Below are 16295 nucleotides of genomic sequence, written 5' to 3' on the forward strand. Positions count from 1 at the left end.
CCCAGAATATGATCCTCTGTCCCAGAGAGAATCAAAGCCTAAAGGGTGATGTGGCAACCTCTGAAGAGCCTTAACCTGGCTATTTCTTCCTGCCACAGCTTTTCTCAAATGAAGCCACAAGGCCACAGTTCCGATAAGATCACAAATGCCAGGTCAATAAACATTGAGAATAAACTAAAGGAGAAGGGTATTTAAAAAAGACAGTTGAATTAGTGTGCATTTATGAAGTGGGCAGATTCCACTTAGTATTGTAGATTTCCTCCTGTGTTCTTCCACTGGCTTTGATTCTTTTTTAAAATAGAGATCCTTTCTTTTTGCCTCTGCCCACTTGCCACTGTGTGAAGGCACACACTACAGGCAGAAAAGGATGTTAACTGACTCTGTAGAAGCAGCAGTCTAATTACTCAGCAAATGTCTGTGACTGTAAAGTAAGCACACTGAGTAAAACTAAAACAGGGATGTATTTTAGCTCCTCTTTTAATTAGCCCAGCTGCTGAAAAGAGTAATAGGCACATAATTTCTAAAGAGAAGCAAGTGGTTTTAGAGAAAGCATTATCCCTTTCATCCTCTTAACACATCAAAGAGACAAATAGACATAATTTGCACAGTAGTTTATCAGAGCCAAAAAGGTTAACAATAAAGACCTGCACTTTCCTTTATTATTAAGGGTTTGGGGTACATAATTTTCCAAGAGCCCCAGTAAAAGTCTCTTAAAGGGAACATCCCTCTTCCCTTCCAAAGTGTCTTCCTTTTTGCCTCACTGAAATCAAATGGAGAATTTTACATTCACCACAATGGAGCCACTGTTTCAGCCAGTGTTGCACTCAGAGCATTTCCTGTTGTCAATGTCCATACACCTGATCACTGCATCACACCTGATACACCAACTTGCATATTTGTACAATGGTATAAGAGCCAAGTAAGAAAGGAGCAGAAAAATGAGACAAACCTAAAGAAAGTGTAAGCTGCTGCTAGGATTCATCTTGGTTGAAGCTGGCTTTTCTTTAATGAGAAGTTAAAGAATCCTTTCAGAATTATTACATGGCCAAACATTCCCTACTAACAGCCTTAATAAATTGCTCCTTCAAATCTGACTGCTTGTTTCTTCAATACAGCAGTTTTTGAGCAGCATGTTGAAAAATAAAGATGAAATCAAATAAAAACGGGCATGTTCTCATCTGTGGAGCACAAAATGGTTAAATAATCACTTTGAAAAAGTCATCCTCTATGGACTCAAATTCTAGAGATATATCTATCTGTTTGTATCTGGTCTTATGTACACTGCACTGTTACTGCACATGGCACTTTTCAAAGCAACTTGAAATAATATTTCTTTGAGCTTAAGTAGTGTTTGCCAATGTACTGATGGATAAACTGAGACATGGAAGGAAAACTTTTGCAGGATAACAGAATGGACTCATAGCATAGGAAGTTCCATCCAAGAACAAATATGGCAAACTGGTTTTTTGCTCAATCAGTTGTCTGATGCCTCCACATAGCAGCTACTGTCAGCACAAATACAGGGATGGGAATGGGAAGTCAGGGAGAGGAGGGAGAAAAATGTCCCATCTCAGCAGCAGCACAGGCTTATATCAGCTTAAAGTGACTGTACTATAAAAAATTCTCATTCTTCCAAAGAAGTGGAAGACACAAGAGATAATTGGTCTAATTGGGCTTGCTTCAATTCACCTTAGTTGTTAGCTACACAGATTTCCCAGCTCAGATCTTGGGAGCAGAAATCCCTTTCCATCTAGCGAGGTATCTATCATATACAAATTCACTACGGCAGAAGATTAGTCACCTGAACCTGACATTTCACCATGATGAGCAGCCTGACCCACCCCTGAGGCAACACTGTGCTTGTGAATCTGTTCGTGAATCACCGAAGCTTTAAGCCTGATCTCAGCCCTGGGGATGAGGGGAGGCAGCAGCATCACTGAGGGGAATTGCTGTTGGACTGATATTGCCAACAAAGAGAACATTGTCTGGGAGCATCGCCTCCAACTGGTGTCCTACAAAGCCCATCACTGACAGCCTCTAGGATCTGACATGCTGTAGGGACTAGGTCTTGCTAGGTGCAGATGTAGGTAGTAAGCATGAATGTGCTGCAATCTGAACCTGAAAATGTTGATCTCCCACCTCACAGTCCTGCTCAGGCTGGACCCAAAGCATCAGGTGAAGTGTTGTGTTGGCTGTGCCAGGCTCCTGAGCCAAGCAGGTCTTCCCTTCACCACATGCCCTGGATGTTTGCGTGTTCTCAACACAGGCATTTCTTGCTTGGTTTCCATGGTCTTGAGCTGCTCCCATGTGAGCTGTTTATGCCTGGATTTAATGGGCTTTTCTTCCATCATTAAAATCTCATAAATTAATCCACTGTTTATTTGCTGTCCAGAGTCTTGTTTGTTTTTTGCAGTTAAATATTTTGCATGGGTTGTCAAGCAGCTTCTTCCGGCTTGTCCCAGAATCAAAGACACAGTCACTGCCTGCAAGCCAGACTGCCTGCTTTGGAAGATTATCAAAGTGAAGCTCACAAAACACCCCACAATTATCTCTGCCACAACTGGCTGAGACTTTACTTTCAGCATTTTACTCAGTCAATAAATTTTCCCCCACTTTTCTCTTCTGTTTTGGGGTAATAACGGCCAAGTGTGTGTGTGGGAGCTGCCAGTGGTTGCCCATCCCCAAACACACAAGGGGGAGCAGGGTTATGCCTCTGCCTCCCTGGAGCACAGGCTGAGCTCAGCCACACAAACAAACATTGCTTATACACATAAGTGACTCTCTGCATATCCCTCTTAAATGTCTGAAGCAAAGGTTTTATTTGCCTTTTTTTTTCAGTAGCCCAGAGATAAAACAAAAGGGATCGTGCTACTGTTAAAGGGCTGCATAAACTCTTCAAACATTTCTTTAAAGAATAGCTTCTACAGAGCCTCAAAATAATAGATTCCATGATTTCTGTGAAGAAAATCCCAGAATGGCTACTTAAAAAAATCTCAAATCCACATATTTCCTTGTCAAGGATATATAAATTGCCCAAACTGCAGAAATTGAGAACCTGAAAGGGAATTAAATTGTCAGGAAGTCAAAAGACAGTTTATTTTCATTGTCTAAGCTGAGACAAAAGAAGTGAGCAAACAGCATTTCTAGGTGGCAGCAAGTATATTTCTACAATTTTTTAAGGGCCGGTAGCAGCCGCTCCTTTCTTACCACTAAATATTACCTCAAGATCAACTTATTCTACAAATACACACATTTGATCCACCAAGAAAAATGTGGCCTTTGCTTTTTGGCTCTGTTGTGTACATAAACTCAACATTTGAAAACAAATATACATATGCACACATTCACACTCTCTACTTACATATAAATACATGTGTAATATTTTAGGGAGGAATAGAGTAATTTAGGTTGAAAGGGACATCTGGATGTCACATAGTCCAGCTCATCTCTTGGTGCTGACTTGAAAGTTGTGTTGCTCACAGCCTTATCTTGCCAGGATTTGAGTTCCTGCAGGGATGGTGACATTCTTTTGTCATCCCAATGTAAGTTTGCCTGTGAATATTTGGATAATTTTACAGACCAAAAAAACCTCTTGAATAATATATCCACTTTATTAATAGGCTTTAGCAACCTTGAGATAAATTAGATTTCTATCTTGAGTTAGAAAACTGAGAATTCAAAGGATGCTTTACAAAAGCTCTGAGTGTTGGGTTGTTATTTATTAGTCATTTAAAGAGTACTGCTCAGGAAGGAGTGAGACCCCCACCCCATACACCAGAGACACAGCTATTGTCTGACTTGTATGGCGAGATGTATCAAACTGAGTGTCAGTTCTACAGAGATAATTAGATGTGTGAAATTAATTTTCTCTGGAATCTGAATCAGATACAATTCATAGATAAAAGGCTTAATTAAAAAGGAATAATAGCCATAGGTTAAGAAGCTCCAGCCTGGCCAGGATGATTGACTGCCATTCTGGAAATTAGAAGGCATGAGTTCAATTCCTGACTCTACTATTGTTTTTCCCTGGGACCTTGAGCAAAGTCACTTCACCTCCCTTGTGCTTCATTTTCCTATCTGGAAAGAGAACTTTGTAAAGCATGTCAAGATCTACAGGCAAAAACTGTTCAACTGTATAACTGCTGAACACTAAGATTATTTTAATGCAAGATTCAACTACTGGAATAAAAAAATACAGAATCTTACTGGATGGAAGGAACAGCTTTTTCTTTTTTGAGTGATTATAGGGGTAGAGAGGGGGGATGGAAAGGTTTCAGCAGAAACAGCAGCCTCATTCCTAAACTTAGAGCAGCAGCAGACTCCCTGGTCAGTAGACCAGGCACAAGGGAAAGGCTCAGTTCTGAGGAGCACAAAGGGCTGGATTTCATTTCCCAGCCAAAGGGGAAAAAAAAGAAACAGTTTGGTGGTCCTTTTTTATGAAGTCAGTAAAAATCATTAGGGGAGAAGATAAGCTTCCAGCAACCAGGCCTCATGAGGTCATGGAGGGTCAAGTGAGACAGAGCAGCAAGGCTCAGTGGTAAGGAGCTCCAGCAGGCACAGTAATTAGGTTATCAGCGACAATGAAACAAAAAACAGTTGGGTGAGAAGGGAGACAGGTACAGTATGGATGGGAGTTTCACCTTGGAGATGTATGGCTTGTTTCATGACAAGGCAACCCGGTGACTCAGAGTTTAATACACAAGATAAAAGGTTGTTACCTAACCACAATTAAAAAAAAAAAAAAGAAAAAAAGGAGGATAGAAGGGGAAAAAAAAGAGCTAGTCTCATTAAGTTTCCTTCATGTCTCATCTTTCTAGTCTGCTCTCTCTTTTTACTATCAAAAACCATGAAAGCAGTCATCAGGGCTGTCAGCTGCTTAGAAGGCATGCTGACAGCTCTGTGCACTCCTTGGATCTCTCTTTGTAGAATTTAGACAGCACACCGGGGGGAAAGACAGGATCTGCACTTATTGTGGCAGTCCTGAGTCACAGTCTGAGGTTGTTTCTTAAAAGGGTACTTGCAGCACAGCTTAGATATCATATGAGGTTATGCTAAATAAACACATAGAAAGATGTTACCATATTAGAAATGCCAGGCAAAACAAACCTTTAAAAATAACAAAAAATCTTGTTTCCTTCGGCAGTGAAGTCAAATGTAACAACATGTGCTTCTGGGTGAAAATAGGGAGTGAAACCAGCTAAAATCCAACTTGAAAAGTGGCCGTTACTGGTGGGCCCCCTAGTTTTCAAGAATAGCGAATTCACAAGCAGAAAGACAACCAAAACATACTATCGTAGTTTAAATAATCTATACTATAGATGATGCTTTAAATCTGTCCTGCAATCTGAAGAAACTTTCTCATATGATATCATCCTCTGTGGGTTTTTAAAGCTATTTTTCTTACTACAGAAGTGGGAAGGCCTTGCAGAGAAAACAAACATATTCCTTCCCTCCGGTCTGTTTGCTTCCTCTGGCTGGCGTTGTGAAACTCCTTCATGTTCCTTAGACACGCAAACCACGCTGCCAGTTCAGGTGCATGTTGCCACATAGTTTGGGTGTTTCTGGGCTGAAGACCTTGGCCAGCCTCATGCCATTCATGATCTAACAAACCAGTGGATAATAGATCCTGCCAGTCCTCATCAGATAATGGATTATTTCCGTGTGTCCTCCTCTCCATTCTCTGCAGAGTACACTGTGATCAATGAAAACTGCCCAGGAGCTGAGTGGAATATCATGTGTCGGGAATGCTGTGAATATGACCAAATCGAGTGCATCTGCCCAGGACAGAAAGAAAGAGTAGGCTACACCATTCCCTGCTGCAGGAACGAGGAGAACGAGTGTGACTCCTGTTTAATCCATCCAGGTATGTTTGTGGTTATGCTGTGTTTACACCAAATCTTTGGCCAAGGCACCATGGCAGATGCTGGGCAGGGCAGTAGTGAACAAGCACATCTCACTGAGGCATGGGATTGTCCTGGATTTCCTCAGGAACTTCATCTGCCACTCAGCTGACAGCAGCAAGACACTTGGCAAGGTTCCCCCAAAGCAGGCAGCATTACTGGCCAAAAACCCTAACACTTTCTACTAGCAGTGCTGTAGCATGTCTTGGGCATACTTGGAAGCTGCCACATTCAGACTCCTGAGAGAGGCATTTACAGTTGGAGCAATAAGATTTAGAGGTTTGGGCAAGTCAGACCGGGAGTTTGGTTCCAAATGTCAGAGTCTGAGCTGCCTAGGGCAGGGAGATTGGGTATGGTTCCCAGTGGGAAAGTTGTCAGCACCTCTGCAGTCATTAACGTCATTGGCATTTTCTGTGGAAAAGATAGAGGGGCTGTTCCTCTTCCTGCAGGACAATCCACCTTGGCTTTCATCTAACACAGTGGCTCTCTTTTTAGGCTGCACCATCTTTGAGAACTGCAAATCCTGTCGCAATGGCTCCTGGGGAGGGACGCTTGACGACTTCTACATCAAAGGAATCTACTGTGCAGAGTGCAGAGCTGGCTGGTATGGAGGGGACTGCATGAGTAAGTGTCCTGCACGGGCAGGGAGGGGTGTCAGGGACAGGAGTGGTGGGACAGAGCCAGGGCCATGCTGTGCCTTGCCAGCTGTTCCTGTACAGGGACTCTTGCAAAAGGGCACAAGCAGAAGGCAAACACAACCAGGCAGTAAGCAGATCTACAATTAGGAAAAAAGCTTCTCTCCTAGTGCTTGTCTGAGAAGAATTGGATTTGGCCTCATGTCATGGTGAGTTAGAACCCTATTAAATGTCTATTTGGGTTTGGTTTATTTTAAAACTTTAACTACCGTGACTCCAGAAATGTCCTGTAATCTGCATTTCTTGGATGCGTGTCACCATAGCCCCTGAGCATCAGCATAAACATTTACAAGGGCAACAGCTTTTCAGAGCTTACCCTCTGTCCTCCTTCAAGCCCTGCCAGCCCCAAGGATATCCCAGTGTTTCCTTCCTCTGCCACACATCTTCAACACACTGCAAGCTGCCTCTAGAAAACACTGTCTTGCAACTTCTGTCACGACAATGAGTGTCACAACATAACCTGTCACAACAATGAGTGTTTCAGGCTCTGGCAGCAGTATCTAAAAGTTTTGTTCCTGACAGTGTACAAAAGCTCTTGTTTTTTAGTTTTGCTAAATTGTTAATCCCAATTCTGTCTTTGAATAATGAATTCCACCAGCTAACTGTATAGTGTTTAAGACTGGCATTTCCTCCACTAATTTCCCACCACTGAAGATGAAGCTCTCTATCAATTTTTATTGACTGCTTCTTTATTCATATTTCACTGGAAGGGATAAAAGCAGAGTCTGCTTACCCCACTCTGTTCTGTGTTACATACCTTAGGCTTGTGTCCTCTTAGTCATTAAAGCAACAATTTAACTTGCTTTCACAACACTGCCCATGACCATTCAGGAGGTGAAAGCACATAAAATCAAATCATTGCTTTAAATAGCAGAATATTGGGAATAAACATGTTTCAGCAACAGAGCTAACTCAGTCTTGAGGCTTTGGAAGTTGATTGAGTCCCTTGCTGTTTACGGTGTGATTTCTGAGGACACTTTAAAGATACATTTTCTCTACGTGCATGCTCGAGCTTCTCTGGAATTTTCTTTAAAAGCAGAGCCAAGAAAGAGTCATTAACTCATCTAATTTTTCCTCCATCTGCCTGAATACATTGGTCGCCTACTGTATATTTCAGTTTATATTTCCAACTTGTATTGAAGCAAATACACCTTCACACAGAGATCTGTTTGGACATTTTTGCAGCACTGAAATTTTGGACAGCTTTGTCTTATAACGTTTTTCTTACTACTTGCTCTTTTAAAGGAAGCAGTGTGACACTGTGGGTGTATTCTCTTTCATGTGTTTCTGTGGTGCTTGAGAGGTGAGGTAGGAAGGTTAGACAGTGAGCGCTGTTGTCTCTTCCACTCTTAAAGTGGGGACGCAGGAGAGTTGTGACCCCAGCACATCCTGAGGTCCCCTTTTGTGGCTATCTCAATTTTGGTGTGCTAAGGCATGCAGAGAACTGCATGTCTGGAAAGCAGCCCATAACCATGATGGGTGATGGACTGCACCTCACAGCGATGTGGCTTTGGCTCTGGAGGGTGGCCAGCAAGCAGCCTTGGAATGCCAGCAGGCACGGGCTGCCGGAGCCGTGGATGTGCTAACACAGCACAGCTGGGACAGCACAGGAGGAGCCATTTCTCTGGTACCCGCATAGGGCATCACAGCTGAAACTTTGCAGGCAGCCATGGTTGCCTCGCCAGCGGCAGAGGGCCAAGAAATCCCAGAATCACAAAGAAGCGCCACCACGTTAACAGCGGGATATAATGTGCCTACCTCGTCCTATCCTACACGGCCGGGAGCGCCGGGCTCTGTCTCCCTCTGGCGGCGCCGGCGGGCGCTGCCGCCGTGCTGCGGCTCCGCGCCGGGCCGGCCGGCGGGGCCAGCGCCGCTCCGGCCGCGTCCCCGCGCTGCCGGGCCGTGCTGAGGCAGCCCGGCCCCGCGGGCACGGCACACCCGGCCCCGCGGGCGCGGCACACCCGGCCCCGCGGGCACGGCAGCCCCGGCCCCGCGGGCACGGCACACCCGGCCCCGCGGGCGCGGCAGCCCCGGCCCCGCGGGCACGGCAGCCCCGGCCCCGCGGGCGCGGCAGCCCCGGCCCCGCGGGCACGGCACACCCGGCCCCGCGGGCGCGGCAGCCCCGGCCCCGCGGGCACGGCAGCCCCGGCCCCGCGGGCGCGGCAGCCCCGGCCCCGCGGGCACGGCACACCCGGCCCCGCGGGCGCGGCAGCCCCGGCCCCGCGGGCACGGCACACCCGGCCCCGCGGGCGCGGCAGCCCCGGCCCCGGCGGCAGCGGCGCCGCACGGGCGGTAGGGGGCGGCCGGGGCCCCGCGGGATGCGCGCCGGGAGGGTCTGCGGGGATGCGGAGGGTCTGCGGGCAGGATCAGTGCCTGTTGACGCTGTACGGCGTGGCACGGGCTGGTACCTCCGCGAGAACAGCGGGGCCGAGCCCCCGGCAGCGCTCCAGGGGCTGAGGGCATTCGCCAGCGCAGGGTGAGCCCCCGGGAGAGATCTGTGGGAACTGCCAGCAAAAGCAGGGATGATGGAGGGCCATGGCAAGGAATAAGTACGACGGGATGGTCCGTGGGTCTGTCAGGCTTATAGTGTCTGCTGGCATCGTTGGAAGCGTGGATATGGCTGAAAACCCACCAAAGGATACCAGATCATTTGGTAAACAAATAATATAGTGTAGGCCAGAGGAATGCTATTAGGAAATAAGCACACTGACTAGATTTAATTGTTGCTAGGATATTTCCTAATGGTACTTCTTTTGGATTGAATTAGCATGATCTAGAAGGCACATCAGGCTCTAAAAACAGAAGAAAACCGACCCTGCAGAACCCTTTGTTCTTTACCCTGCACTCCAACAACTTTTGCCAGCCCCAAGTTGTAAAGTTGCTTCAAGGCACAGGCTCCATCAAAGCAGGGGAGAAAGTGGTGTTTTCTAACAGCTGTTCTCAGCTCTGCTGTCCAAATGTGGACCCTGTGCCAGACAAGGGTACTTGTAGTACTGGTAGTTTTTGAAACTTTCTGAACATTACTGTTTCACATAATACTGGTGACCAACAACCCACAGGAAGCAACAAGTTGTGATAAGTGACAGCTGCCCTCCCATATCAGCCTGTTTCTGTATAGCAGAAACCTTTGTACTGTCTTTCTCCTCTCTTCAGTCATCTTGACCTTTGAAGGAGCATCACATCTAAGATGCAGCACTCAAACAGAAGATAATGTGTTCTTACCAGAGGTCGTCTCAGGACCTCTCCCTCCATAGACCCCTGGGTCTCTGTGGGCTACAACTCAGAGGTCTCCTGAATTTTTTTATTCTCTGTTAGTAACAAGCCTTGGAGGAAATCTTACTGTGGCCCTGAAAGCTGCCTTTTTTTCAGGAACAGGAACGGAACAAGGATGTTGATACTCTGCCAAAGTGGTTTATTTTTTTGTAAATGAGGCAGAATTTGCCAGCATTTGTGTTTATGATGTAAATTATTTTTGAGAGCTTTCCAGGTCTCCCGCAGATTTAGAATAGGAAGAGAGAGTCTCCTTTTGATCAACATACGATTGAACTGTTGGTTTGGGGCGTCAGCCTAACTTCTAGAAGCGCTGGAGATTAAAGAGCACAGATTTGATGTGATTGCAAAGGTGATTCGTGCAGAGAAGGGTGGGAGCAAACCTGAGAACGTTCTTTTGGAGAGGGTCACTGAATGGCTTCTCTTTAGTCCCTGGACCACCTGCTTTGCTGGCCAAACCTACTTCCTTGGCGCCAGTGTTCAGAGAGTTCAGGCTGTACCATGGCAAACACAGAAGTGTGTTTAGTATGCCGTGCATACAAGTATCTCTTTGCACCAGTTCTTTGGCTTTCCTTTGTTAAAGGCATTGAAAACTCAAAAGCCCTTCAGGACGAAAGGGAAACTTTCTTTGAGGTGGTCCAAGCCCCCTGTCAAACCCTCTGAAGATTTCTAGCAGCTTTGTCTCAGGTTGTTTTTGAGGCAGGAGCCAATGGCAGCACAAGGGCCTGTTTCTTGCTGTGGGAAGGAGCATTATAATTTTCACCACAGCAGATCCTGCTGTACTCGTTGAATCCTAATGTAGTTGCTGGGCACACTCATTAATCCTCACCTTTTACAGAGGGAACTGAGTGAGTCACAGAAGAGGATGAAACACTTTTGAGGAACTCTTCTGAGCAGGATTTCTGTTTCCTTGGGTCCTGGTTAATTAAGGGTAACCGAGGGTAAATGAACAAAGGGTATTTCATTTGAGCAACACTTTCTTAAGAAGAAAGAGGAGGAATTGACCTGCAGTCTTCATGTTTCCCTATAGACCAGATGCAGCAGGATTGATTTCCAGACACTATGATCAATGGGAACCACAGATGCTCGGTACTTCACCAAATCAGGTCACTGTCACCCTTTCTCCCTTGGGAAGGAAGGGCCTGGAGGCAAGTGTTAAAACCCTCTGTTTCAGTAGGAACCATTCATCCTGCGTTACTCGTTAAAAGCTTAGGGTTTCTCTAGGGAAACAGATGGAAGCAGCAGAGCTTTCTGTCAGACTGAAGAGGTAAAAAGAAGTGAGTGAATTGCTGTGGAGGTCTTTTGGGTCATTCATGTTTTTCCTTATCCTCATCTGTGGTGTGTAGACTCTCCTGATTAGGTGATGCTGTTAGACTGAATTGCAATTTTTGGCTTACAGATACAGCCTCATAGTCCAATAAAGCAACAGAAGGCTTACCAGGGGATGTAGCCATATGCAAGACTCCACTGAGAAAGATGTAGTCAGGAAAGTAGGAACTTAAAAATTAGGTCTGTCTGGTACATAGTGATCTAAGTGTGCATTTTGCTAGGATGTGCATGTGCCGATCACAGTAAGCTTTGCAAAAATCACTAAAAAACTTTGAATCTTCCACAGGCAAAAATATAATTATTTTATAGCTGGGGAAAAGGGAGAGGTTACTGAAGGTGAGAGAACTCTCTGGGCTAAAAATGTTCAGCATTCAAGATGAGAAATTAGGACAACTATCCCTGGACAGATGCCTAAGGACAGCTGCAGGATAGTCATGAAAAGATATTGCTCCCCCTGGTGTGACCTTGTCTGCTGTTTGTTCAGCTCATTGTCCTCTGATGGTTTTCTTAGATTGGGCACAAATGACTGGAGCTTTTTGTCTTATCCTGGTGCTGAAGTACTTTCCATAGTATGGTGAAAAACTGAGATCAGCACAGGCAGAGTGGAGCAAGACTAGAGGAAGGATAAGAATGAACCTGAAAGAAGGGATAAGGGAAGTAGAGTCTGTATGTGTCACACTGAGTCATCAGTGTCACACTGATGATAGAGGAGCTGTGATGTTTATATATCTTCATTGGCATGGTGGCATTAAAATGCAAGGATCATGTAGTGAATCCTGAGGACAAGCTTGTCCTCTAGGAATATATCGGCTCTTTTTCCTTCCAGAGTCTCCTTATGAAGGACTAGCAACCATGATGTTGGGTGCAACAGATTTTTTGTCTCATTCTTTTGCTCACTTGGGCTAACTCAGGTGTTCATTGTAGTTTTGTCACTTTCCCACTAGCTTCCTCAGCTTCAGTGGTTGCAAATGTCAGCATGGACTCCATCAAAACTTCTGAGCTAGAGCATCAGCCAGGTGTGTAGGTTGGCTCATTAACACAGAGACAAAAGCTGCAAGGAAGGGTTTCATGGGGCTACATTGTAAACCAGGGAGAAGCAATCAACTACAGCTTTCCTGGGGGTACTCTTAGCCTAGACAATACTCCGGTATAGTCATAACTCTTTACAACCATTGTATGGCTGTCCTAGTACTTTATACACTGCCTTGAAAGAAAGAATGTATCTTCCTAAGTCATTCTGTTGTCTCCTTCTGATGTTATTTCTACATATATTTTCTTCAAATGTCTCTTGAAGGTCCTTCACACAACTTTTTTTCTTCTTTTTCTCCCCAGGGTGCGGGCAGGTTCTTCGGGCTTCTAGAGGTCAGATTTTGCTGGAGGGTTACCCACTGAATGCACGATGTGAATGGACTATCCATGTTCAAGCTGGATTTAACATTGAGTTAAGGTGGGTCCTGCTGACTTTTAGCCAGCACTGATTTCAGGTGGGCATTGGGGTATGTGGGTAACCAAGAGTCAATGAAGATCAGCAGCAGTGAGCCCTGGGACAGTGAAGGTATAGCAACCACTTTCATTTGGCATCACAGCTCTTTCCCCTGGTCTGGCCTATGATGGACAGGCTCTGGACAGATCAGTGCTGTGCTTTTAATTCCCAGTTAGGACAGATGGATGCTAAGAGGAGTTTCTCAGACACTGGGCACAATTTGTCTCTTTAGAGGTGTTTTCAAGACCTTGACAGCAAAGCAACCAATATTTTCTGAACTAAGCTGTAACAGGCTGAACTAAAACATTCTTTGAAGAAAAGATGTAAGAATGTTTTAATATGTCTCATGCAAGGAGAGAGTTGCCCATGAGTCCTACCTTGTATTTAGCCTTCATTTTTCCCCTCTTTTTTTTCTTTCACTCTTTTCACCAACCTTGTTTTCTGTCAGCCTGTTATTCCTCTCACCATTCCTATGCCTGGAGGATGTGATTGATTTTTCTTCAAGTCAAATAATCACAGGATCACAGAACTAACTAGGTTGGAAAAGACCTTTGAGGACATCAAGTCCAACCTGTGACCTAACACCACCTTATCAGCTAAACCATGGCACTCAGTGCCACATCCTGTCTTTTTTTAAACATCTTAAGCGATGGTGACTCCACCACCTTCCTGAGCAGCCCATTTCAATGCCCCATCACTCTTTCAGTGATTGATTTTTTCCTAATGTCTAGCCTAAACTTCCACTCACACAGCCTAAGACTGAGTCCTGTTGTCCTGTCATTGCTCTTCTGAGCTGTGTATGCTTAGACCTGTTAACCAAACACTAAGGACTCAAGCTCACAGTTCCTGCCTAGTGCAGGAGAGCCTCTTGTTGGGGTAATTAATAATGTTTTCAAATGTGCACAGCAGGGTGCTCACACATGCAGCAGGAAGTATGGCAGGGGATGGTATTTGAACCACACTAGCAAATATAATAAAAAGAATAGCTTAACCCTTCACATCAATATTTCACTGACTTTGGAGCCCAGGCAAAAAACTATACCAGATACATAAACAGTTAAAATATGTTTAAACAGTTTAAATATGTTTGAAGAGAAACTTAATGGGAGGAAGAACAACAAATCAGTTGAAAAGAAGAGTTTGTGGTTTTCCCACACTAATGCACTTTTTTCAGCCCTGCAAATGCAAGCCTATTGTGCAGTTATGAGCTGCTATAGCCTAGATACCCTTGTGCAGAAGACACAGGAAGAATGCTGTGAGGAAGAGTTTTCTGTCCACATGACACAACTTTGCATCAGTGTCAATCAGCATGGATTGTATCTGCCTTCTTTTTAAGAGATATTGTTGGTGAGGTGTATGATTTGCACAGCACAAGCTTAGGGTGGTGATGTTTTTCTACACTTCTGAAGAGGGCTTTCTCAATTGGAAGGCTTAAAAAGTGCTTCAAGAGCTACAGGTGTCACGCTGTGTTCATTGTTGTGGGGATGGATGTGAGAGTGGAAATGGATCCTGTGCCTGCACGTAACTATTGAATGCACCTGTCTCTGGATGAAGTGTTAACAGCCAGATGGCATCAGGCACAAGATGCAAGAAAGGGACCAAAGGTTATTTTAACAAAGAACACTATACAGAAGAGCAGAACTTGCTGTGGCTTCATGAAGGAGACTCTAATCTGTTTAAAAGCAGTAGAATGGGGAGTGCTGTAGTTAACAGATGTACTAACTCTTTGGAGAATCAGACCTCCACTCTAGACCCTGAGGGTCACCCACACACAGACTAGGAAGATGTGCCACATGAGATCCATGCAGTTCATGGTATGGTTCACAGTTCACTGTTCAACTTTGCTGTTACAGAAGATGGAAAACTTTAACACAAGAGTGCCTTTCTCTTCCTCCCTATGTTCATCCTTCCCGCAATCAAATAAACATACTAGGTATACCTTGATGTGAAATAATGTTGCATTTCATCTGTGAAGGTCTCCAAGAGGGAAGCCTGTACTACCAAACTTCTGTCGTCAGCATCTAATTTATCTGAGCTGGGTATGTTGGAGAATCCTAAAGCCCTTTGCCTAGCCTGATGATGGGCCTAATGTCTGAATGCCTAGAAAGCTCAGCAGATGACAGAGCACTCCCAGTGAAAGATCAGGAGCTCTCCTGAATGTCCACATTTAACTCTGCCACCCTGCAAGTCCTGCAGTAGACATAGAGGAATGGCAAAGATGGAACAGAAGGTAACCCTGTAGTGTGTTCTGAATCAGTTGACATCTTCAAGATGCACCACCTCAGAGCTGTCCACTGAGATACTTCAGTAGTTAGATATTATGGAAAACATGTACATTTAACCTAAACTTCACCTTTAGGCTACTCCTACACAGAAGGGCAGGTTCACCTAAGCTAACCAACAGAGCCTGCCTCCTGAGTCTGCCATCCACGTTTCCTTCACTGTATTTTCATATAAACATGCTGATCTCCTCTGTGGGTGGTAACTGCTTAGAACTGTAATGCACAGCCAACACTGTGCTGAATCAGCACAACTGCCAACAAAAGAACTCCTTTTTTCATTCTCTCTGCACAAATCCTGTTTGCTGCCACTCTGGCTTGCAAGGGCAGGGATGGGGACAGAGTAATACAGAAGGCGAACAAAGGGGTTGTCTTTGCTTACATAGGGCAGGAAGAGTAAAACTCCCAGGAGCACAGATAAATCTTCCCTTGCTTTAAGCTGTGCCATGCAGTCCTTTGGGGGTTGGCTCAGGAGAGCTGTTTTGATTAATAGTGTCCATGTTGTGGTGGTAGTTTGTTTTCTCTGCTTTTTTTACCAGCCTAGGGTTTTTTTCGGTTGTGATGTATAGGCTCCCTCAGCTTGAGTCATGTCAAGGATGTCATACCACAGTGAAAGTAACTCACAACTTTCAATTCTTTTCTTTAGTGCCTCAGCAGAGATGCAGTTTTAAATATGTCCTTTGGCTAGAAGCTTTCCTCAGAGGGGTTGGTCAATATATGCCCACTGCAGCCACTGATGAAATCAAGACAATACTTTTCATTCCATTTTGTATCTGATGACCTGTAGGACAGAATTAGCATACTTAGTTTTATAATATCCAAGAGAATGATGATATAATTACACTTTCACTGGTGAGGAAACTGAGGTCTGTTGAATTGTTCATACCTGAAGCTTAAACAGCAATAGACCTCACAGTCTGTAAAGGGTCCTGTCAGCTGAGCCCTAGCCAGGAGGTTTTTAAAAGCTTTGGCAGGTTTCCTGACCTGCCAGTTCTGAGTCTCAATCACAGGATCCCATGTCGTCAGTACAGTGTATGAGCTTCTTTGCCAAGTTAAATAAAATTCAAGTCAGAACCCCTATGCCTTTATATTTTCCACTCTGTTTTCATATTTTTTTTTTAAACAGAGAAAGCAAACAATTAAAACCAGTATTCTGTGTATGGTTCTATCATTCTCTGTGCATATGTCTTGATATTCTTTCTTCAGGGACACATATCAAGACACAGTTTACCTTTACATCTATAAATAATACTGCTTCCAGTACATGGTGGGCATTCCAGAAATTTTCCTTCTGTGCTTGCACACATACTTAATTTTAATCAGAAATGTACCAGTTCAG

The 16295-nt window shown here is 44.7% G+C and overlaps 1 protein-coding gene across 3 annotated transcripts in view; it reads left to right on the plus strand.

Annotated features, from left to right (window-relative positions):
• Window positions 1-16295, plus strand: part of PAMR1 (peptidase domain containing associated with muscle regeneration 1) — a 54474-nt gene that overhangs the window by 3009 nt on the left and 35170 nt on the right. For 2 of the 3 annotated variants that reach the window (XM_021555126.2, XM_077784233.1), the window contains exons 2-4: window positions 5687-5863; window positions 6396-6524; window positions 12527-12641. In XM_021555126.2, the coding sequence (XP_021410801.1) occupies window positions 5687-5863; window positions 6396-6524; window positions 12527-12641 (421 nt within the window). The remainder of the gene's footprint in view (window positions 1-5686; window positions 5864-6395; window positions 6525-12526; window positions 12642-16295) is intronic. The other variant, XM_021555125.2, reaches the window with a different exon arrangement.

Source organism: Lonchura striata, chromosome 6, assembly GCF_046129695.1.
Source record: "Lonchura striata isolate bLonStr1 chromosome 6, bLonStr1.mat, whole genome shotgun sequence".
Lineage (NCBI taxonomy): Eukaryota > Metazoa > Chordata > Aves > Passeriformes > Estrildidae > Lonchura > Lonchura striata.